We start from the raw sequence: 25,127 nt of genomic DNA, 5'->3' as shown, positions 1-25,127 counted from the left end.
ATGTAATTTTTATACTTCAAATCTCATATGTCAATCTCAAATGTCATTTCTATGTTTTAAATGTCATCTGTCAAACTTGAAATGTCTTTTTTTAATATTAAAATGTAATTTTATTATAATAACTAAAATAATCATTTTTATAGTTTGGTTTAATTTTTGATTTGTAACCAAGAATGATGCCACAAAAACGATGTCTTAATTTGATGTTTGATGGAGGATTCGCGTACTGTAACAGTAAATAGACGAAATAGCCCAAATTGAGGTGATATTTAATGAATCTTTGCTTCTTTTCGCTTATTCTAACTCTACTTCACATGTCAGATAACTCATCCGGAAGAAAAAATAAAAACCTTGTTTATAGATATACAAGTGTCAAGCTAGAAATGTCTCTTTTGATTGTAAGAGTGTCATATATTATATTAAAAACATCAAATTGAAACTATAAGTACTACTTTTATATTTATAGTGTATATAACAAAGTTGGAAATGTAATTTTTATACTTTAAATCTCATGTGTCAATCTCAAATGTCATTTCTATGTTTTAAATGTCATCTGTCAAACTTGAAATGTCTTTTTTTAACATTAAAGTGTAATTTTATTATAATAACTAGAATAATCATTTTTATAGTTTGGTTTAATTTTTGATTTGTAACCAAGAATGATGCCACAAAAACGATGTCTTAATTTGATGTTTGATGGAGGATTCGCGTACTGTAACAGTGAATAGACCAAATTGAGGTGATATGTAATTCTATTTCCTTCTATTTCGCTTATTCTAACTCCACTTCACATATTAGATAACTTATCCAGAAGGAAAAGTATAAACTTTTAAGTATCAAAACGAAGAGGTTATATTTCTGGTAGTTCCGGTTCTGTACGATAGATGGGGTTTAAATAGCGGGAAATTAAAAAAATTTGAATTTTTCAACTAATTTATTAGATTTTAATCATTATATAAGTCGTTTTAATTAATTTTATTGTATGGTGGTAATCCGAATAACTCGGGCTTAAAATTATCAAAAGAATCCACTACAATGGTGGCTAATTTACGTAATTCTTGTGGAATTTCTTTACTTGCGATCATAACACTTTGCATTCCAGCTTTGGTGGCTGCTAAAACACCATTTGGGGCATCCTCAAACACTAAACACTACAAAATTAAAACTAATTTATAATATATACAGTTTTAATAGTTTTATAATTTTACCTTAGATGGTTTTGGGTTGTCTGGAAATCTTGAAGCACAAACTAAGAAAATATCAGGATTCGGTTTTCCTTGTTTAACTTCTAAATCAGTACTTCCCATAACTTCGTGATTAAACTTGTTGAAAAGATTGGGATAATTCCTCGTTTTAATTTCTTTTGTAAAATCCGAAGAAGATGTGGCCAAAGCAATCGGGACGTTATTTGAATAAAGATGATTTATTAATTTTTCAACGCCCGGTATTAACGGGGGGTTTCCCATTTCTTTTGCTACTTTTTCTCGATAGATTTTCACAAATTCCTCGATTGTAATTGGAAGTTTGAGTTCTTTTATAGCTATTTTAGCGGTATCTTTCTCCGGGGTACCCAAAATTTTCATTCTGGCTTCATGAGTGTACGTTTTATCAAACATTTCAGCTATATCACTTATTATTTTGTCTAAACCCACTTCAGAATCTAAAAAATAACACCAAAATTAAGTTAAAATAATTAAAAAGTGATGTTTTACCCAAAATTGTTCCATCTAAATCGAAAATAACGTGACTGACACTTTTGTAGAGCATTTTCCTTCGATTTTGGCAAAATTCCCTATTTGAAAAGTTAAATCACCGCCCGAAAAATACACACTCAGGTTAAATAAGAGTTTGAAAACTGCATGATTTTAGTGAGAGCGCGTTTTTGTTTATATACGTAATGGGTGTAATTTGGAATTTGAAAAGAGGGGGATTTTCATGCGTGCATCCCGTGGGATAAAAGCACGATGGAAATATTCCAAACGGGAATCGACGTGGAACAAAAAGAGATACTTAACTAATATTAATCAATATCGGAAAGTTTCCGATCGAATCAAAATCGAAAAACTTCCACTCTGGAATTATTACTTAACGAAGACGGCATTAATGGGAGTTAATTGCATTAAATGTGTTTAAATTGTGAGATTTTTGTAAATATTAAACGCTTTGTAACACGAAAAACGTGGTTTACTAATTTTAATATGTAAATATATGCAATTTTATTGTAATAATTATGTTATAAATTATTTAGATTGTGAAAATAAAATTTGAGAATTATTACAAAAAATCGCCCCGACTTTATTTATAAAGATAAAGAAGTCCTATTAAAGCTAGAAACGGCATTTTAATAGTTTAATTGTTATAGGTCAATTTTCAAAGTAGAAATGTCATATTAAATGTCATGTGTCAAGTTAGAAATGTCTCTTTTTATTCTAGAAGTGTCATAATATGTTATATTAGAAACATAGAAGCACTTTTATATTTTGAGTGTCATATAACAAGTTGGAAATGTAATTTTTATACTTTAATCTTTAAATCTCATGTGTCAATGTAGAAATGTCATTTCTGTTTTAAATGTCATCTGTCAAGTTTGAAATGTATTTTTTTAATCTTAAAGTGTAATTATAATAACATTAATAACTAGAATAATTATTTTTATAGTTTGGTTTAATTTTTGATTTGTATCCAGGAATGGTACCACAGAAATGATGCTTTAATTTGATGTTTGATGGAGAATTCGCGTACTATAACAGTAAATAGACCAAATTAGGTGATATGTAATGAATCTTTGCTTCTATTTCGCTGATTCTGACTCTACTTCACATGTTAGATAACTCATGGGGAAGGAAGCTTCAAATTGTTGGGTATCATGGTCATAAAAATGACAGGATGAGCTATTTAAAGCAAAGAATAGATTATAAATGAATATTTTAAAAAGACAATAATAGAAAGACACGGATTGCTACGACAAAAATTTATCAACAGGATATTGAACAGACATTTATTTTATTGAATTATATGTGCTTATCTAGAAACAACGACAAAAATCCCGGACAGAAGACTACACTATTAGAAAAATTTAGTGACATATAATGAAAAATAATGCATTATGTATGTATATAAAAATGATAAATAGTTTGTGATAATGTCGTACGGCGTTCATAGCCGAATAAAGATATATTCTCTTTCTCTCTTATTATTAAATGGTAACAGTGTGGGACTTTTCTGTCACCAGACGTACCCACTAAAAACCCCCCCTCTCTTCCTACTCCGGAATCGCCATACAGGCATGACATCAGAGTAAAATAAAAACTAATATATTGTTACTTCTTCTCCTTTCTTACTCGGTTTTATCTCCGGTCTTCTTCCAATCTTCCCCTGGTTGAGAGGGGAGGTCCCCCTCTCCACCCATCACGATCGTCTTCTTCGTCGTTCCTTCGGGCCGCGTGAGGGGGGTGATCCCCTCTACCTCTCATTTAACTTCTTTCTCTTCTCATCTCCTCCATTTCTTTCACTCTCATGACATCTTCCAAATACCTCAGGACCTCTTCTGCGCTTTCTTTATTTTTCAGTAGAAGGCTAGCTGCGATACTTTCTTCAAATTTCATTTCGATTCTGATTTCTAATTCTTGTCGCTTCGTATCAAACCTGGCGCATTCAAAAATTGTGTGTCTTGGGGAGTCTATCTTTCCGCACTCAAACCAGCATAAATCTGATTCTTGTTTATTTATGGTTTTTAAATAGGACGCGAAGACGCCATGCCCGGTAACTGCTTGCGTGATATAATAATCAGTGTGGGTTCCGTTTTTATACCACTCCTTTACACTCTTAATGAAGATCTTAGCCCATCCACTATATTGATCCCATCTTTTCTGCCAAGCTGTAAACATTTCTTCTCTGTTCTTTTCTTTTTCTTGGCCTTTAGTTCTCCAGTTTTCACTTCTCTCTTTTGCCAAGAGATCCATAGGCGGGCATTTCGCCAGTACTTCTACTGCTTCTGTGGATACGGTTCTATATGCAGACGTCACATTTATCGATATTTTTCTGCCAATCGATCTTAGCATATTGGCATATTTTTTGTGTCGTAAGACACTTTCCCATACCGGTGCTGCATATAATGTTATAGATCTTATAACTGTTGCTAAAAGGTTTCGTCTTTCTTGGCTCGGGCCTCCTTTCTTGGGCATTATTCTGGACAAGTTTTTTTGGACCACACCAGCTTTCTCTTTGATTTTTTCTATATGCTTCGTCATTCTTAGATCTTTGTCCAAAACCACTCCCAAGTATTTAACGAAAGGTGAGCTTTTTAACCCAACCCAACCTAACCCAACCCAACCCAACCCGAATGTTTCTAGCTCTAGGTCTAGTGTTAGTTCTAGTTTCACACTAGCACTATTACTAGAACTAACACAAGACCTAGAACTAGAATCATTCGGATTTAGCCGTCTTGAGAGACGTGTGGCTAAATCCGAATGTTTCTAGTTCTAGGTCTAATGTTAGTTCTAGTGACAGTGGTAGGTAGCGTTAGTTAGCATAAGATATCATTACGTGGTATATTTTTATTGCACTAAAACTAGAACTATTACTAGAACTAACACAAGACCTAGAACTAGAATCATTCGGATTTAGCCGTCTTGAGAGAGTGCGGCTAAATCCGAATGTTTCTAGTTCTAGGTCTAATGTTAGTTCTAGTGACAGTGGTAGGTATCGTCGGTTAATTTCTTATTTTCTAATCTATCACAAGTTTGACATGTGTCACTTCTAGGGTGGCCAAAAGAATAGTTTTTAAAGAATAGTCTTTAGTTATCGTAAGAGAGCACAGGTTTAATACTCAAGATGCCTTGTTTGTTTTTCTGTTTAGTTTTCATGTTACTATATACTGCAGGTTCATATGTCGTCAAGTATAACTCATACAGGAGCTGCCTTGTTGTTGCTATAATTTAAAGGTGGAGGCAGCTCCGTTCAACATTGCACTACCAGGATTCCATTCGGTTGGTGCCTCGTTGTTGCACCAATAGCTACTATATTATTGGATGCAACAATGTATTTTATTTTTGATGATTGACTCATTTTTGACAAAAAGCGGAGTTGCCTCCATATATTGAATTATATGTGCTTATCTCGAAACAACGATGAAAATCTCAGACTTAAAGTCACACTATTAGAACAACTTGGTGACATAACATGAAAAGTACTTAATGTGTATCTATAAATTATAAATAATTTGTAACAATGTTCTACGGCAAAAAAACCTGCAAATGTAGGTCCATGGCCGAATAAAGATATATTCTTTCTCTCTGTAAAGTGACATTAGAATTGACATTTAGTTGTCAAATGACCAAAAGTGATTACAAGGAATCTCTTTCTCAATTACGTTGAACAACGCTGGAAGTAAGGCTTAAACAACGCTTAAAAACCTTCACAAATTATAGTTTTGGGATTGATGTTACTTTAAATTTCATTAATATTAATAAAATCAGTAAATGTAAAAGTGACATTAGAAATGACATTTAAATGACAGATAGCGGATGATTTGTAATTTTTTAACATTATTCATAACCTCAATTCATTGTTCTTCATAAAATGCTGTTTTTTAATAAGAATTTTGTAATCTTTTTTCGCGAAATAAGTAAAAATTTAAACTTATACTTGAATAATTTTAATATTTGTAACTAAAATTTCCGTAAAGGTAACAGTACCTTAAGTAGGTAAAGAAAGTACAAAGTAAAAATAAAAGACCTTTACACGCACAGAAGGTTTTTAGGTAAAGAGACGAAATTCGTTTCAATGGAAGTGTCCCCATTGTTTACGGGTTTCCGCGTAGTATGTGAACCCACAAAACCCCTCAGCCCTACATCTTTCTGCCGGTAGTTTCCCTCCGAAACCCCCCCTAATCCCTTCACCATCTTCTCCTTTTTTTTTACCTGTATTCGGAGAAATCGTCCTCGTGTTCCCGACCCATCCCTTCCGAAAAATGAATAAGAGGGTTTTGCGAACCGTTCCTCCAACCCTCGTTTATACCCACCACTATAACTACGGTCGTTGTCGTTTCATTTCGTATTGCAACAGTTCGAACAGTCCGTTGTTGTTGTTCTTTGCGAACCAGCAGCGCAAAGTCGCACGCATGGCACGGAGAAACCACGTGGCTTGAGAACGGACAAGGATAGGATAGAAGGGAAATAATTCTGTGTTGTTCGTTTACGCGACCCGCTGTGCATTTCACAAGAGTCTTCATCTCTTTCGCACATGGGATTCGGTACGAAGGTGTTCTACAGAAAGTCTGGTGAGAAAGTGATGAATTTAGACAAAGTTAAGTTAGAAACGGGCGGTGTTAAAGAAGAATACGAGCCACCGATTATTAACGGTAAGTTTTCGTTATTCTCTTTTAACTTTAATTGAGAATGTTTTTACCTATTATTTTAATGTTACAATCGGTTTTTAGCGGAAATTGGAGATTACATCTTGAAGGTTTTAATTGTTTTTTATCATTTTTAACTCTTATTTAAGTTCTTATCAAAGAAAAAAGTTGATTTTGAATTAAGTTTTGTTTAGTTTTGTAGTATTTTTTTGTCGATTCAAAAATTAAGTTGGTACATAACCTATACAAACGAAAACACAATTTCTAATCGGTTCCAAATCGAACAATTTATACGTGAACATTCATCAATTATTCAAAAAAATCATTATTTAACAATTTCCTTTATAATTAAATTAAAATTATTTTATAAAAAACTGGTTTGTTTTGCGAAAAATTTTTGGTTCCTTGTCATATTGAAGGTTGGCACTACGTTTTGGTGTCTAATTTGTCGATAATTCAGACAACTGTCGACCGTTAGCGTGTTTCTTATGTACGAAAACCATTAAAATTAGAATAAAATTAACTTTTTTCAGTGTTTATTAAATTAAATCTTAACAACGTAGTTGTGTGTTGAATTCGTTTCATTCGTAACATGGCAAATGACCTGGAGTCATTGTCCCACAGGAACGATAAACGACCCTATGAAGGTACGACCAATAAACAATCCCTTTTCCAGAAACCGCAATTTCCTTATACATAATATTTTTTCACAAAATTTGTTTTCTGTTGGTTTCTTTTTATGGTTATCGTTTTTATTATTAGGTGAGTAAAAATCCCATAGTTTCTCTTTAATTAATCGTTCTCCTAATCTTTGTTTTTTTATTGTTTTCCTTTATTATCAAAATATTAATCACCATATCTCATTTCCAAATAGGAGATAATGCGAAACAAGTCAAGAAGAAAAAGCTTAAAACATCAGTGGCAATCACTGATAAGAACCCAGTGGCCACCTTGAACGAACTTCGCATGGGACTTAAATATGAAGTATTGGAGCAATCTGGCCCCCCTCACGCCCCTCTCTTCACCGTTTCCGTCGTCGTCGATGGACAACAATATTTGGGTACAGGTCGTTCCAAACGTGTGGCTCGTTGTAAAGCAGCCGAGGAGGCTTTGAAGTCGTTCATCCAATTTCCAAATAGCTGTAAAATCGTCGCTCCAGTTAGTGCTAATGCTAAAGTTGATTTTACAAGTGATGCTTTTGAAAATAACCACCAACAAGCGGTCAACAAAACGGAGACGATGAAACAAAGTGTCCCAAAAGGGGCTGTTATGCTCATTAATGAACTTTATCCGAATATCAAATACGAATGTACGGAGAATAATTCAGATTTATTTGCTAGGTTCAAGATTATTATTAATTTGGAAGGGGAAACTTTTGTTGGAACCGGTGAGATTTAATAATTTAATAGATTTTTTAAAATTAATTAATTTTTTTAGGTTCTAGTAAAAAAATGGCTAAAAGTGCAGCTGCAACGGCGGCGTTAACAAAATTATTATGCACTAAAGAAGGAGACGTCCCAATTTTCGGTAACACACAATTTAGACCATCAAAAATAAGTAGCGAACAACAAGAATGGGCGGATCGTATTGGAAGGTACAATTCCTTTTACTCCCTTTGTCCAGAAATAAGTGTCAGATTTACTTAAAAATTGATTTAATGAAACTTAATTACAAATATCGTTTCTAAGAAACTTTTGACAGTCATTTAAGTAGTTAATTGATGTCTTTTGCATGTTGAGAAAGCCCAAAATCAAAATTTATAGAAACTGGAAACCTACCCATTCTCTGCAAATGATCTTTATTTATATGCCTCACTTTGTAATTATTACCTCCATCTACTTTTATGGTTTTTACTGTTGGTGTGAAAGGAAAACCTTATTCAAAGTATCCAAATTCAATTTGGAAATGGCTTTTTCAACAGCAAAAATTAATTCGTCTACAGCTTTGCAAACCAAGATTGTTGCTGCAATGACTGAACTGCATTAAAATATTAAATTAATATTAACGATTTTTCGCGCTTAACCTCTTCCAAATTTGACAATGTTTGACAATTTGACATATAACCTCCATTACTAACCTAACATACATTTAAATGTATTATGTGGTGAAATAATCTAAGTTGTAAGTCCATATCTTGATTCATACCATTTTTAAACGTCAAGTCACTGCCAGCTCTCGTGGTTTCTACTTTTATAAAATTTTATTCTGGTAGTGAGGGGGTTAAAATCATTGAAAATTCAGTAGTCGGCTGTGAAATTGTACGTCAAATTTGACAAATAGGTTATAAAGCCTTGTCATTTACATAAATAGTAAGCAACAACTAAAAAATCAAATAACTTTAGAACCTAATATATTATGGGAATATTAATACGTAAATTTTACTTGGGTTATTATTCTAGGGTTAAAAAAGCGTAAATCTAAGTTTGATCTAAGCATTGTATGAAACCAGTTCAAGTTGGTGACATTTTATTAATTTCTTTATTCACGATTACTTTATAATATATATCATGTACCTTATAAATGGCTTTGTCCACGACTACCTAATAATATACAGGGTGTCCCGTTAAGCGTACGGAGCGGCTGTATCTCTAGAACGGTAAAGCCTAGAGGTTTGGGAAAAAAATCCTTATAAGCAAAGTGACCAAGAGAAATAGCTGGAAATTATTTTGAAGTTCGTAATTCGACCGCCAGGGGGCGTAACTGCCATTGAAAAACATAAAATTCCCGCTATCTCAGAAAGTTAGACGATGAGCTATAACGTTGACAACATCATTTAGTAGCTTGGATAATACCGCATCGTTTTTGTTTTGCGATATTTCTCATATCTCTCATGATAAGGGAGGGGGAGGCCAATGCGTTTTCAAATGTTTACATTTTAATATCTCCTGGACTAATCAACCGATTTGAATATTTTTGGTCTTGTTTGAAAGAGCATTTTATGCTCTTTTAAAAGATATTTTCAGTAAGCCCGCTTGGTTTAAAACAAGCTAGAGGGCGTTATCTGCAACGGTTACATGTTTTTGTGATTTTTGAAAAAAAGTTAAATGGAACGGTACTATTTACTTCACAGACCGTTAATCACCATAAAATTTGCTAAATATTAGTGAAAACTGCATCTCGATATCTCCATCCATTTTCGAATTATAAAAGAAAATGTTAAAAATTCGTATATCTTAATCGGATCAAGTTACCTTAGGAAACAAATAAGAGAGAACAAAAATTTTATTATCTAGAACCTTCCTTCACACTTTATCCAAGCTTAGAACTGCTTCAAAACTACTTTTGAGGCGTATTGAAAAGCCAACGGATCAATGAAACATCAATGATAATAAAACAAAATAAACCAAAACACTTAGAATAACTTAAATTTTTGGCAAAAATAACTCACTAATGTGCGAAATGCCTTCCATAAACCTCGATGCATTTATTTAATCTAGTTTCGACGAAAAAAAAGCGCTGCTTAAGTCTCGGCCCTGGACACGTTTCTACTGGTATTTAGTGTTTTGCCATATTTTCCCTAGTTATTGGTTTTTCTTGAAAAGTCAGGTCGTTTAGTCTACCCAATAGATAAAGGGATGAAAGCAAAGTGGGTTTTGCTCGAACCAAGAATGCATATTATGCAAGTTTACATCAGCTTGTGGACAGATGCTTCATGCATCCATAGCATTTGTGATAAAAGGTTTGGATTTGCCCAAATCATATTTAAAAGTCAATGGTAATAGTTCAGTCTGTTATCATAATCGGTATCTGTTAAGGCCTGATGTAAAACAACGTGGTGGAGATATTATTCTCTTGAGAACTCTTGTGGACAATTGTTTTCGGAGTTCCCAGATTATGTGGGATCACATTGCGCACCAATATGATTTACGAATTCATAGAGATGTCTGAATGGGCTACACGTTGCCAGTTTTCCGTAATCGCAAAGACAATCTTAAAAACACTTCTAGAGAAAAATGTCTTTCTTTGTCGTAATTGCATTGCACATTTTTGCCATGCAGTTGCATCGTATTCGAAACATTGAAAATAAATCATCATACGCTCTATCATACGCTTCTGCGTTAGTAAATGACATGTTTACAGTTACCATGGTTATGTGATTTGTTTTTCTCGATGAGGTAACTGGATCCGATTGATGGCACTCGAGTTTTTAACATTTTCTTCTATAACTCGAGAACGGGTGGCGATATCGAGATGCGGTTTTCACTAAAATTTAGCAAATTTTAAGGTGACTAAGGGTCTGTGAAGTAAATAGTATCGTTCCATTTAACTTTTCTTCAAAAATCACAAAAATATGTAATCGCTGCAGATAACGTCCTCTAGCTCATTTGTTTTAAAGCAGACAGCGTTACTGAAAATATCTTTAAAAAGAGCATAAAATGCTCTTTCAAACAACACCGTAAATATTCAAATCGGTTGAATGGTCTAGGAGATATTAAAATGTAAACATATGAAAACGCATTGGCCTCCCCCTCCCTTATTATGACAGATATGAGAAATATCGCAAAACAAAAGTGATGCGGTATTATCCAAGCTATTAAATGATGTTGTCAAAGTTATAGCTCATCGTCTAAGTTTCTGAGATAGCGGGAACTTTATGTTTCTCAATGGCAGTTACGCCCCCTAGCGGTCGAATTACGAACTTCAAAATAATTTCCAGCTATTTCTCTTGGTCACTTTGCTTATAAGGATTTTTTTCCCAAACCTCTAGGCCTTACAGTTCTAGAGATACAGCCGCTCCGTACGCTTAACGGGACACCCTGTATACCTTATGAATGAGTTTTCTAGAACAAAATGGTAGTCATTTTTCACGGAGTGAATAATAGCGGTGAATAATAATCATTATCCAGGGGTAGCCATCTTGATCAGACTAATAATAATTATTTGAAACGTTAAAAGTTCAAAAAACGTCAATTTAATTCAATTTTTTAGGAGTTTCCAAATGTTTGACATTAAAAAACCTAAACAAATTCCTTTTTTCGTATGATTTAAGCATAAATTAATTAATTTTCGTAAAAAAACGACGTTTCATAAAATTGACATTTAATATTGAAAAATTGTTGTGAAGTTGGTTACAGTTGGTAACATTGAATTTGTGTCACAGTGACGTTTAACCTTTATTCAAAAATTTATTTAAAAATTTAATTTGTCCACAACTACCTTATAATATATACCTTATGAATGAGTTTTCTAAATCAAAAGGGTAGTCATTTTTCACAGAGTGAATAATAGCGGTGAATAATCATTATTCACGGGTAATCAACTTGACAGACTAATAATTATTTGAAACGTCAATTTAATTTAATTTTTTTAAGACTTTCTAAAGATTTGGCATTTAAAAAACGTAAACAAATTTCTATTTTCGTATGATTTAAGGATAATAGTATATTATTATAAATCTATTTTTTAAATAAATTTTTGAATAAAGTTTAAACGTCAAATGTGACAAATTCAATGTTTGTAACTGTAACCAACTTCACAACAATTTGTCAAAATTAAATGTCAATTTTATAAAACGTTTTTTTTTTTACTAAAGTTAATTTATGCTTAAATCATACGAAAAAAGAAATTTGTTTAGGGTTTTTTAATGTCAAACCTTTAGAAACTCCTAAAAAATGGAATTAAATTGACGTTTTTTGAAATTTTAAATAATTATTATTAGTCTGGTCAAGATGGCTACCCGTGATAATGATTATTATTCACTCCGTGAAAAATGACTACCATTTTGTTTTAGAAAACTAATTCATGAGGTATATATTATAAGAAGATAAGGTATATAGTTGTGGACAAATTAATTAATTTTCGTAAAAAAAAACGACGTTTCATAAAATTGACATTTAATATTGAAAAATTGTTGTGAAGTTGGTTACAGTCGGTAACATTGAATTTGTGTCACATTGACGTTTAACCTTTATTCAAAAATTTATTTAAAAAATTAATTTGTCCACAACTACCTTATAATATATACCTTATGAATGAGTTTTCTAAATCAAAAGGGTAGTCAGTTTTCACAGAGTGAATAATAGCGGTGAATAATCATTATTCACGGGTAATCAACTTGACAGACTAATAATTATTTGAAACGTCAATTTAATTTAATTTTTTTAAGACTTTCTAAAGGTTTGGCATTTAAAAAACGTAAACAAATTTCTATTTTCGTATGATTTAAGGATAATAGTATATTATTATAAATCTATTTTTTAAATAAAGTTTAAACGTCAAATGTGACAAATTCAATGTTAGTAACTGTCACCAACTTCACAACAATTTGTCAAAATTAAATGTCAATTTTATAAAACGTTTTTTTTTACTAAAGTTAATTTATGCTTAAATCATACGAAAAAAGAAATTTGTTTAGGGTTTTTTAATGTCAAACCTTTAGAAACTCCTAAAAAATGGAATTAAATTGACGTTTTTTGAAATTTTAAATAATTATTATTAGTCTGGTCAAGATGGCTACCCGTGATAATGATTATTATTCACTCCGTGAAAAATGACTACCATTTTGTTTTAGAAAACTAATTCATAAGGTATATATTATAAGAAGATAAGGTATATAGTTGTGGACAAATTAATTAATTTTCGTAGAAAAAACGACGTTTCATAAAATTGACATTTAATATTGAAAAATTGTTGTGAAGTTGGTTACAGTTGGTAACATTGAATTTGGGTCACATTGACGTTTAACCTTTATTCAAAAACTTATTTAAAAATTTAATTTGTCCACAACTACCTTATAATATATACCTTATGAATGAGTTTTCTAAATCAAATGGGTAGTCATTTTTCACAGAGTGAATAATAGCGGTGAATAATCATTATTCACGGGTAATCAACTTGACAGACTAATAATTATTTGAAACGTCAATTTAATTTAATTTTTTTAAGACTTTCTAAAGGTTTGGCATTTAAAAAACGTAAACAAATTTCTATTTTCGTATGATTTAAGGATAATAGTATATTATTATAAATCTATTTTTTAAATAAATTTTTGAATAAAGTTTAAACGTCAAATGTGACAAATTCAATGTTAGTAACTGTAACCAACTTCACAACAATTTGTCAAAATTAAATGTCAGTTTTATAAAACGTCGTTTTCTTTACGAAAATTAATTAATTTAATTAATTAAATTAATTAATTATTATTTTTATTTTTCACTGAGAATATCAGTAGTTTCTTTAAGATTTAGATCGGCTTGTTGGTCCTTATACTCTTCTCTAGTGACATTAGAAACCACTTTCGTTTCAATGGTCCCAGCTGTTCGATTTTTACTGCTCTGTTTAGCAGGTTCCCAAAACGCTAAATGCCTTTTATTAGTACTGACTTATTTCTTTTTGTTTTGTTAAAAAAGATCACGTATCAAAGTCGAAATCAGATTATTAGTTACCAATTTACAAAATTAAAATTTAAAAAGTTGTAAAATGAAATTAAGAACGAAGTGTTACAAGTTTACAGGTTAAAATTTAAGAGCGCTCTTTTTTAACAAAAAAAATATTAAGAAAGTTGGGAAAAATTCAAGAATCATCATGTGTGTTATTAATCACTGACCCAAAAAACACGTTAAAAATAAAAAGAAACAGCGCAAAAGTGACTAACACTAGATTAACTGCAGTTATAAAACTTCTATTATATGATAACTAACTTCAGGTTTAAAATGTCAACCTCAATTTTGACATATTTGTAATCTTCATTAAAAATCCTTTAAAATGAGTACAAACACGACATATTTATCTTCAATATTAATGAAATTATGGTCAACTTCCGGTTAAGAATGTCAACGTCAATTTTGACATATTTGTAATCGTCGTGAAAAATCCTTTAAAATGAGTCCAAACATGATACGTTTAATTCCAATATTACTCGAGATATAAGCAACTTCCGGATTGAAATGTCAATGTCAATTTGACATATTCTTAATTGTTATAAAATGTCTTAATATTTATCACAACAACAAAAATATAACAAAAAAAAATTAAAAATTAAGGTTGGTATTAATGTTTAAAAATTAAATTATTATCTTCATTGTTGCTAACTTCGGGTTTAATTAATTTTTATTCAAACTTTTTTGTTTTTTGAGATAAGTGCGTCATCTTTGGACTCATTTTAAAGGTTTTTTAATGCAGATGACAAATTTGTCAAATTGACGTTGACGTTTCAAACCGGAAGTGATTGTATTTCTATTAATATTAAAGTTAAATATGTCGAGTTTGAATTTTTTACGAAGTTGACAAATATGTCAAAATTAAAAGTTGAAAGTTCGAACCAACCTTAATTTTTGATTTTTTTTCTTATATTTTTGTTTTTGTGACAAATATTAAGACATTTTATAAAAATTATGAATATGTCATATGACATTGACACTTCAAATCAGAAATTGCTTATATCTCCAGTAATATTGGAATTAAACGTATTTTGTTTGGACTCAATTTAAAGGATTTTTCACGACAATTACAAATATGTCAAAATTGACGTTGACAGTTCTAACCGGAAGTTGACCATAACTTCATTAATATTGAAGATAAATATGTCGTGTTTGTACTCATTTTAAAGGATTTTTAATGAAGATTACAAATGTGTCAAAATTGAGGTTGACACTTTAAACTTGAAGTTAATTATCATATAATAGAAGTTTTATAACTGAAGTTAATCTAGTGTTAGTCACTTTTCAGCACTTTCCTTTTATTTTTAACGTGCTTTTCGAATAATTTTATATTGATTAAAAAAAATCGTCGATTTTTTAAGCCTCTTCTTTTGTTAAAAAAGAGCGTTATTAAATTTTAACCTGTAAACTTGTAACACTTCGTCCTTAATTTCATTTTACAACTTTTTAAATATATGATACGTTTAATTCCAATATTACTCGAGATATAAGCAACTTCCGGATTGAAATGTCAATGTCATTTTGACATATTCTTAATTGTTATAAAATGTCTTAATATTTGTCACAAAAGCAAAAAAAAATTAAAAATTAAGGTTGGTATTAATGTTTAAAAATTAAATTATTATCTTCATTGTTGCTAACTTCGGGTTTAATTAATTTTTATTCAAACTTTTTTGTTTTTTGAGATAAGTGCGTCTTGTTTGGACTCATTTTAAAGGTTTTTTTAATGCAGATGACAAATATGTTAAAATTGACGTTGACATTCTTAACCGGAAGTTGACAATAACTTTGTTAATATTGAAGATAAATATGTCGTGTTTGTACTCATTTTAAAGGATTTTTAATGAAGATTACAAATGTGTCAAAATTGAGGTTGACACTTTAACCTTGAAGTTAATTATCATATAATAGAAGTTTTATAACTGAAGTTAATCTAGTGTTAGTCACTTTTCAGCACTTTCCTTTTATTTTTAACGTGTTTTTCGGATAAATTCATATTGATTAAAAAAAATCGTCGATTTTTAAGCCTCATGATGATTCTTGAATTTTTCTTAATATTTCTTTTGTTAAAAAAAGAGCGTTCTTAAATTTTAACCTGTAAACTTGTAACACTTCGTCCTTAATTTCATTTTACAACTTTTTAAACTTTAATTTTGTAAATTAGTAACTAATAATCTCATTTTGACTTTGATATGTTATCTTCTTTAACAAAAAAAAAAGAAAATAAGATAATTAAGATTATAAAAGAAATATTAAGAAACTTGTTTGTAAAATGGTGTAATAAACCCTCTTTATTTATGAATTATATGTTTTATATGACACTTAAATAGTAATATTTTATTATATTTTATTAATTTGATTAGACGTTTACATGTTGACTGAACAATAATTAATGAGTACTTAATATCTAGTTTCACAATTTGTAATAATTGTCCAATAACTTTAATTGTTTTATAAAATAGGAATGTGCTTCCTTTGCAATGGATAGGATAAGTGATGTTAATCTATTTGTAGAGTCTCTGAAGATGGCCAAGGGTCAAAATTAGTTAGACTTAAGTTCTATATAAAATAAAGGACATAAACTTTTAATTTTATACTAACATCTAGAAAACGACACTGGCCCGAAATTGTAGGTTGATATATTTTTTCTATTGTAGAATTTCTTAGTGTATCTAAGTCGGTTCTTAGATGCCAATCAGACTTGAAATCATCGTATAACGTGATTGCCGCTTAGCTTTATCCTTTAAATAAAATAGTATTTTAGGTCTTTCGGTATCTACATTTTTTCTAAGATACGTTACACCTCCACCTACCAGACAGCATGAAAATCTCTAGAAACGATAAAATGTCGTAAAATAACGCGGTCCACATAATAATATACTATTTCAAAACGACAACTGACGTTTACAACCGACTTTTCTTAATTTTTGAAATAAAATCGATTTATTTCTGGACAGAGGGAGTATTATTTAAATTTATTTTAAATAATTTTTGTTTATGTTTAGGTTAGTAACAGAAAAATTTACATCGTTAATGGTTTCCGATCCAATTCACATCAAAAGAAAAGTCCTGGCCGGTATCGTTTTGAGTCGTGATAAAGAATTAACCGTAATTTCGGTAGCAACGGGTACAAAATGCATCTCAGGTGCGCGAATGAGTCTCAGCGGAGCCGCTTTAAACGATATGCACGCCGAAATAATCTCCAGACGGTGTTTCAAGGTATACCTTTTCAATCAATTATTGCTTTTGGGGGATGAGAAACGCCGCGATGAATCGATTTTTGAACCAAATCCCGGCGAAGGTGGTGGCTACCGGTTAAAAGATGGTGTAGATTTTCATTTGTATATAAACACCGCTCCGTGTGGTGATGCGAGAATTTTTAGCCCCCACGAAGATGCTAACGCTGTTGATAGACATCCCAATAGAAATTCGAGAGGTCAATTGAGGACTAAAATTGAAAGTGGCGAGGGTACAATTCCCGTTAAATCCCATACTAGTTATCAAGCTTGGGATGCAATTATTCAAGGGGAACGATTGCTCACAATGTCCTGTTCGGACAAGATAGCTCGGTGGAACATTTTGGGTGTGCAGGTTAATAATTTTATTAATTTTAATAAAAAGGATAAAATTAAATTGTTTTTTTATTTATTTATTTATTTAGGGAGCTCTCCTTTCACATTTCATCGAACCGATCTACATCAAGACAGTGGTTTTGGGTAGCTTATTCCACGAGTCGCACTTGTACAGGGCGTTGTGCGGAAGAGTTGCAAACACCCTGCAGGGTTTACCTCCGCCGTTCCGGTTAAACAGGCCAACAATGTGTCTGGTGACGTCGTTCGAAACGCGACATCCAACTAAAGCACCTAGTTTCTCAACCAATTGGACGATCGGGCAAGACGCCGTCGAAGTGGTTAACACAACTTCGGGTAGAACAGATCACGGAACGTCACGAGTTTGTAAACAAATATTTGCGCAAAAATTTGTTGAATTGTGTCGTAGCGGCCTTACTTCTATTACGGGGGTGCATAACCAAAGGTTTAATTGTTACTGTGATGCTAAAGATTCTTCAGCAACTTACGTGGTACTAAAAAATGATTTATTTATTTGTTTTTGTTTAATTAAATTTAATTTATTTTTAGTCTGCCAAAGAACGTCTTTTGGAAGGATTTTTAAAAGCGGGTCTTGGTAAATGGATACAAAAACCGATGGAACAGGACCAATTTGAGTTACATTATGATGATGATGAACCATTCAGTGTTAATGTGGATTTTATGGATCAAACTTTGCTCAGTACATAAGTATTTTAAGTCCTCGTGACTTAAACAACCTCCAATTAGAAGCGTTTTCTTTACAACAACAAAATTATGTTAAAAAAAGTTAAAATAAGTCGTACATCTCACACTATCGCGTAAAAAATCTGAAGTAAAGTACAAAGATAGGTCATCTGTTATTATTATTGTGTGAAGGAAGGTATTAACTTGTCAGGATACTTTAAATTTTAATTTACTTTATTGTTTAGTATTAAAAAAAAACTGTGGTTAGTATTTAACGCATTGAGCGCCATGTGATTACCGGTTTAATCCAGCCCTATGTAATCCCATGAAGCTCGAGTGTTAATTAACAAATCGTTAGGTAATAATTTATTTATTACTGCGTCTTTCACGTTCGTTTTAAGAACGAAGCGATCTAATCGCATTTAGCTCCACCGGTAAGGTACCTATTTAATTTTTAAGATAAACATTTAGTTTAGTTACCCTCAAACGCCATAAAAATCTAAACAAAATTATAAACGAATCTATTGCATTTAACGAAAACACGAATAAAAACAATTTGATTTAATAGTGTAAATATTTCATTAATACTGGTAATAATAATTATAATAAGAAAAATGTAATTTGTTTTATTTTATTTAATTTAAAAATCGAATTAAAAGAGAAATCATAAATCCTAATCTCAGCTCTAGAAATCTGATGAAAAACGTAGATTTCTCATCTATAATAATGTTTAGTTATTCCTAAATATTCTTAATTTGGAAATCTTAAGTAATCTTTGACAATGACCTTGAAAATTAAAAATACAATTTAATTCAATTTTATTTAAATTTTTCTCACGTAACTGGATCGTTAGAACTTTTTTAGATTCCACTATAGTTTTGAAATTTTGGTAACATAGGTTGTTCATTGAACTCAAGATGGCTGCCACTTCCGATCTACCGGAAGTAGACCATAATTCCGTTATTTTAAATGGAATGCTATAGTTTTTGTTACACGTTTTAATTGTACTTAAAAAAATATGTTGACTTTCATAAAAATTATTGATGACTTGATGATCTTTCGTTTTCGAGTTATTTTGAGTTTAAGTTCTTTTTTTGAAAATTTCACCATGCTTTATAAAACCCTATATCCCAGCCAACGTTCACTTAAAAAAAAGCTCTAAATTGGCACGATTACTCTTCAGGTGCTGTGAAATAGATTGTCATTTAATGTATCAGAGTATCTTATACAGGTGGTCAAGAATTGAATTACCGTTTCTCCATGTTCAACCGCAAGAAAGTCGAAAATTTGAAATGAAATATTTTATTAGTCTTCCCGAAAGGGAATTTAATTGTCTACAAATTATCTATAAACATTCCTATACCTATTTATTATAGCTTCTCTCATATTGCGAAATTTATCAAAACATGCAGAAAATGCAGAAATCATTTGTATTTTTATTAGAAGGCCATGACATTTTGACAGTTTTTCGTTTAATTTATTTCTGTTATTATTTGTACTATTTAGGCCCACTTTTACCATCCTCCTGATAAACTATCTAGAGGATAGTTGCCATGGTTACGGCGGTTTTAAGCGCTCTCATTGGCTAAGAACTGGATTTATCTATCGGATAAATTTATCAGGAGGTGGTAAAAGTGGGCCTACGATTGATAATCTTTTAGTTTACTAACTTTTACTTACCAGAAATAACAAACAGAACATCAAATAAATGAAACAAAAAATTAATGACAAAAATTAGATTTGGATAAAAATAGAAATTTCTTATTAAATTGAATTTAGAAATACAATAAAATACGATAAAATATTTATTTGGTTGTCTTCATCACTGGTGACCGGAAATATGCGGTTTCTTTTGGTCTCTATACGTCCAGAACTAAGAAAATCTTTATCAGTTTTTGGAAAATTTCGTCTTGATGGGCGTTAGGTTTGTGAAGCATCTCTCATTAAGTGTTCGACACATCCTATCCAAAAGTTTATTACATTCGCCATCAATATAAAATAAATTTCAAATATCGCCGTTGGAATAATCTGCCAGGATGTAGGTCAATGTAGATCTTTTTTGAATGAACGTAAAAGTGTTAAGTGAATTATTAAACGGTGTAATAAAAACTATAGCATTTTACGAAGTTATGATCTCCTTCCGGTAAACCGGAAGTGGCGGCCATCTTGAAAATATTTTAAATCGAACCGAATGAACAACCCATGCTATACCAAAATTTCAAATCTCTACGAATAGTGGACCCTGAAAAAGTTCTAACGAACCAGTTACGTGAGACAGCCGGTATATTAATAAATTTATTACCGCACTAGGTAATGACTTGAACAGTCTAAAGGCGGTAATAATTTCTCTCCAGCAGGATATTACCGCCGTCAAGTCGAATTTGAATTCTGTTCCGACTCACTCCATCTCGGATTTTGATACGGAGAAAGTTATCCAGGAGATTTTGGAGCGTGATCACAGAAAGAACAACCTGATGATTTTCAACGTACCAGAATCTAATGATTTGTCTCGCAGGGGACAGGTTTAGGTTGATTGTGACCTCTTTGCGCGTTTAGAGATCAAGCAGCCATAGAACATCCCTTTTTATTGCGGATAGTTTGATCTTTCTAATAGTTCTAGATGCAGACCTATTCGTGCAAAGTTATTTAACCGGGGTTCCATTAAAATTACGTTTCGTAATATGCGTAACTTGAAATCCCATGATACATTGATACAAAAATCAATAAATCATTCCAGTTTGTTGCAGTCGTTATGATTTTCACAGAGCCAACTTTTATGGCTTGTATGGTGAAACAAATTGATCCTTTCTTGGTCAGTGCGTGGATGTTGATGATGCTGTGCGGCTATTTTACATGAAGATCCATGAACTTTGGATTGGTCTATTCCAAAAAGAGCGTATCATATTTCTAAATACCCTGTTTGGTACACTCCTGAAGTTAAAAATCTTTTAAAGTTAAAAGACTTCTATAGAAGAAAGTGCAAGAGAACTAAATGTGATTTTTATCATGAGGAGTTTGGAAGATTGAGACAGTTGACTAAGCAAAAGATCTCTGATTCGTATGCGCTCTGATACTCGTAGCTTTTGGAATTATATAAGGTATAAAACTATGACTACACGATTCTCTGGTGAAATTGCTATGGATAAGTGCATCTACTATACTCCCTATAATATAGTTAATGCTTTTGCCGATTACATTTCGGGAGTATCAGTCACGACCTTCTCCTCCAGAAGCTTAGTTTGTTTGACTTTTCCCTTTGGGCTTATGTGTCTTCTTTCATCGTATTTATCAAAGATGTATATGCATTTTTATAATGGCTTTGCTTCGGTGGAGTTTATTGCACGATCTGGTGTCTCAACTTGGGTCCACTACTGTTTGTAATATTTATTAACGACTTATTAAACAGATTTAAGTTTGGTGTATTGGCCTATGCTGATGATCTTAAGATATTTCGCCCTATGACCTCGGATGATGACGTCGCTTCCATTCAATTAGATCTTCCACAGATCCCTTCATCCTGCTGTATAGGTGGAATCTCCTTGCTTAAGTTGACTTCTGTCAGAGATCTGGGAATAACTTTTGATGGCAGACTATCGTTTATACCGTACAAAGAGGATGTCTATTAAAGATAATTGCTACCTACTGTTCTGTGGTGTACCCAGCCACGTTATCCGATACAGCTGTGTCTTCTATTTGAAGAATAGTAGATCCAATGTGCTCCGCTACAGAGAATGTGCAGACTTGTAAGATTCTTGTGTTAATGTAAGTTTGTGTTTCTGTATAGTATAATATTCTCCTGTAATTAGTACTTTGTTGATAAAATTTTATTATTACTATCAATATCTCAAAATTTCATAACAACTAAAAATTATTGCCGTTTAAAAAAGTTTAAATCTGGTAACTTTATTTTCTTAGCAATTTTTTTAAGTTGGCACTACCACCTGTACGACATTTTAGGTTAGTGTTGTTTGGTCTTTGCACGTGTATAATATCAAATAAAACTAAGAAAAAGTGAACAAAATCACTAAAAAATCGTCAAAATGAGTGTGATGAAACGGGTTGTGTAAGTAAACGATGAATTTTCCGGTGATTAGATCCCCTAATTAATTATTTTCCATATAGAAAATCGGTCTCACGCAAAGGTAAGAAAGTTTTGTTATCGCGCGAGCCTCAACTGGTTGAAGGACCGAAACGGACCCTCTTCTTACAAGGAAGGAAGACTTCGGATATGGTTCGCGACCTATTAAAAGATATGTACAATATTAAAAAGCCGGATGCTTTAAAACTCAGTAAGAAAAATGACGTCACCGTATTTGAGAATATCAACCCTTTAGAACAATTATGTAAAAAACATGAAGCTTCTCTTTTCGTTTTTGGATCTCATAATAAAAAACGTCCCGATAACATAACATTTGGAAGGATGTTTGATTATAATTTATTAGATATGATTGAATTGGGTATTGAGCATTACATGGGTTTAAATGAATTTCCTGGCCCAAAAATTACACTTGGCACAAAACCTTGCTTAATATTTAATGGTGAAATTTGGGATAAACAAGAAGATTTAAAACATTTAAAATCAATTTTTGTTGACATGTTTCGAAGAGAAACCACAGATTCAGTTCGATTACAAGGATTAGAACATGCAATTAGTTTTAATGCCACTAATGAAAAGGTTTTTATTAGATCTTATAGGATAGTATTAAAAAAATCTGGTTGTAAAACACCTAGAATTGAACTCGATGAAATTGGTAAGTCAATTTGAAATTAAGTTATTTTGGGACTAATTTAACTTTTAGGACCGAGAATGGACTTTACAATTAGACGTAGTAAACTCCCAACAGAAGATCTCATGAAACAAGCTTCCAAAAAACCAAAAGAATTAAAAGAAAAACCCAAGAAAAACATTTCCATAGATAAATTGGGTACAAAACATGGTCGTATTCATGTTGGAAAACAAGAAATTGCTAAAATTCAAGTGAGAAAAATGAAAGGATTGAAAAAAACCGCAGCTGATAAAGAAATGGGCCCCCCGGTGAAACGCAATCGGAATAATTGAGGAAAATTGTGCCATAATTTATTTTAAGGTATATTTTCATTAAGTTTTGTAAATACTGTTTCTTTTGTATTTTTTAGAATCAAGAATAACTAGGATTAATTATTGTAAATTAGTTTTAATTATGGTTTAATTTACAATTTATTTTGTATGTCTGAATAAATAATTATTAGTGATGATTTACAAAAAATTTATTAAAAAAAGGTCCCACATAAATTGCAACATGTCAATATAATTTGATATTGTAGTAAAACCTTGATATATTATAGCTTAATAAAAATATACAACAATCTAGCGCTAAATAACAAATAAAACTAAACTAACACTAGAATTAGAAACATTCCATTTAGCAGTGCGCCCCTTAAAACGACTAAACCTGAATGTTTCTAGATCTAATGTTAGTTCTAGCGATAGTGTTAGTTTAGATATCACTGTGTTGCAAATTTTTATTGAACTAGAACTAGAAATATTCTAGTTTTACACTATAACTAGAATTAACACAAGATCTAAGACTAGAATCATTCAGAAGTGACATTTAAACGTCAAAATGACATTTCCAGTTCAAATCCTATTTCAAAATATTAATTTATTTCTTGCTTATAATAATATATTATACAGGTGTTTCTGTAAGTCGTATCAAATTCTTGTTTATCAAAAATTTATTATTTCAGATATTTTATTGCTACAGTCTGTAATTTACAGATAAGTTTATCGAAGTTAGACAGCAACGCATTCTTCGACGTAAACTTTGTAACTTTCATATTTCTTATCCCCATTATAAATATGGAATATGCCCAATTTTATCAAACATTTTTATGCACTATAACTGAAAATGTTATAAACAGTAGGAAATTAACCGAGTTAATTAATTTTAAAACATAACCTTACTATGACATGTAGAGTTTTTTTTGTATTTTCATAGATGGCGTTAGATTCCCCTTTTATTAGAACTTGTCAATTAAACGTCAAAATGACATTTCAGAAAGACATCTTTTGTGTAAGAACCGAATAAGAAAATAATTAAGTCATCCAAAAAGATTTTATTTTCATTTAATCTTATTTATGTTTCTTTATAACCAAGTCAACAAAAAACATATTGATCCATATATTAATGAATCACACATTCATTTCGCATACGTTTAAATGAAACTATTTAATACACAAAACATTGAGTAGTGCCTTAAATGTGAGATTAAGAAATTCCCATAGTTACTAAATAAGGAAATTAACCAATTTTAAAACATAACTTTACATTGACATGTAGAATTTTTTTTTGTATTTCCATAGATGGCGTTAGATTCTCCTTTTATTAGAACTTGTCAATTAAACGTCAAAGTCTTGAGAGACGTGCGGCTAAACCCGAATGTTTCTAGTTCTCGGTCTAGTGTTAGTTCTAGTTTTACACTAATACTGTCTCTCAAGACGTCAAAACGTTTACTTTACAAAACTACCCAATGCGTGTGCTATTAAGCTATGTTGCATTTTATGTGAGACAGTGCAAGTGCATAGTAGTTTCGTAACTATGATAATTGCATTCATATATTGCGAATTATATGAAATTCGCCATATAAGAAAAAAGATATAAAAGCATAATTAGATGTTAGACAACCCAAATTACAATTAAAAACCTTCTCGAATAGATGGCGCTTTGAAGTTTTAAATTTTTTAATCCTCTGTCAAAACTGTCAAATTATTTTAATCTTATTAATTATTATTAAAGATGAGTTTTTTAAAAAAGGATTACAAGAATTAGAACATGCAATTGGTTTCACTGCTACTAACGAAAACGGTTTTTAATAGATCTTATAGGATGGTATTAAAAAAATCTGGTAAAACAACTCGATGAAATTGGTAAGTCAATTTGAAATCAAGTTATTACGGGACTAATTTAACTTTTAGGACCGAGAATAGACTTTACAATTAGAAGATCTCATGAAACAAGCTTCCAAAAAACCAGAAGAATTAAAAGAAAAACTCAAGAAAAACATTTCTGTAGATAAATTGGTAACAAATCGTAACTATGATAATTGCATTCATATATTGCGAAATTTCATAATTCGCCA

General features: G+C 31.3%; 3 protein-coding genes and 1 long non-coding RNA gene across 6 annotated transcripts in view; 2 read left to right on the top strand and 2 right to left on the bottom strand.

Moving 5' to 3' along the window:
• The window catches only part of LOC139429220 (uncharacterized), a 219,915-nt gene that overhangs the window by 29,861 nt on the left and 164,927 nt on the right, over window positions 1-25,127 (bottom strand). The gene's annotated exons all lie outside the window — the stretch shown is intronic.
• Window positions 916-6,232, bottom strand: LOC111424008 (pseudouridine-5'-phosphatase-like). Its single transcript, XM_023057394.2, has 4 exons — window positions 5,922-6,232; window positions 1,713-1,792; window positions 1,209-1,660; window positions 916-1,151 (listed from the first exon to the last, which is right to left on the bottom strand). The coding sequence occupies exons 1-4, from the start codon at window positions 6,230-6,232 to the stop codon at window positions 966-968; spliced, it is 1,029 nt and encodes a 342-aa protein (XP_022913162.2). The 3' UTR covers window positions 916-965.
• Window positions 6,244-18,436, top strand: LOC111424007 (Adenosine deaminase acting on RNA). Of its 3 annotated transcripts, none has more exons than XM_023057392.2 (6): window positions 6,244-6,361; window positions 7,230-7,742; window positions 7,793-7,949; window positions 16,740-17,325; window positions 17,396-17,815; window positions 17,874-18,436. In XM_023057392.2, the coding sequence occupies exons 1-6, from the start codon at window positions 6,244-6,246 to the stop codon at window positions 18,030-18,032; spliced, it is 1,953 nt and encodes a 650-aa protein (XP_022913160.1). In that variant the 3' UTR covers window positions 18,033-18,436. The 3 variants fall into 3 exon arrangements, with proteins under 3 accessions (XP_022913160.1, XP_071050823.1, XP_022913161.1); XM_071194722.1 differs by lacking the exon at window positions 6,244-6,361 and adding an exon at window positions 6,814-7,117; XM_023057393.2 differs by lacking the exon at window positions 6,244-6,361 and adding an exon at window positions 6,822-7,002.
• On the top strand, window positions 21,942-23,240 carry LOC111424044 (Ribosome production factor 2-like protein Non3). Its single transcript, XM_023057448.2, has 3 exons — window positions 21,942-22,071; window positions 22,131-22,759; window positions 22,808-23,240. The coding sequence occupies exons 1-3, from the start codon at window positions 22,049-22,051 to the stop codon at window positions 23,065-23,067; spliced, it is 912 nt and encodes a 303-aa protein (XP_022913216.2). The 5' UTR covers window positions 21,942-22,048; the 3' UTR covers window positions 23,068-23,240.

The sequence above is a fragment of the Onthophagus taurus genome, chromosome 3 (assembly GCF_036711975.1).
Source record: "Onthophagus taurus isolate NC chromosome 3, IU_Otau_3.0, whole genome shotgun sequence".
NCBI lineage: Eukaryota > Metazoa > Arthropoda > Insecta > Coleoptera > Scarabaeidae > Onthophagus > Onthophagus taurus.
The sequence above is the reverse complement of the archived record's forward strand: the minus strand, read 5'-3'. Positions and strand labels throughout refer to the sequence as shown.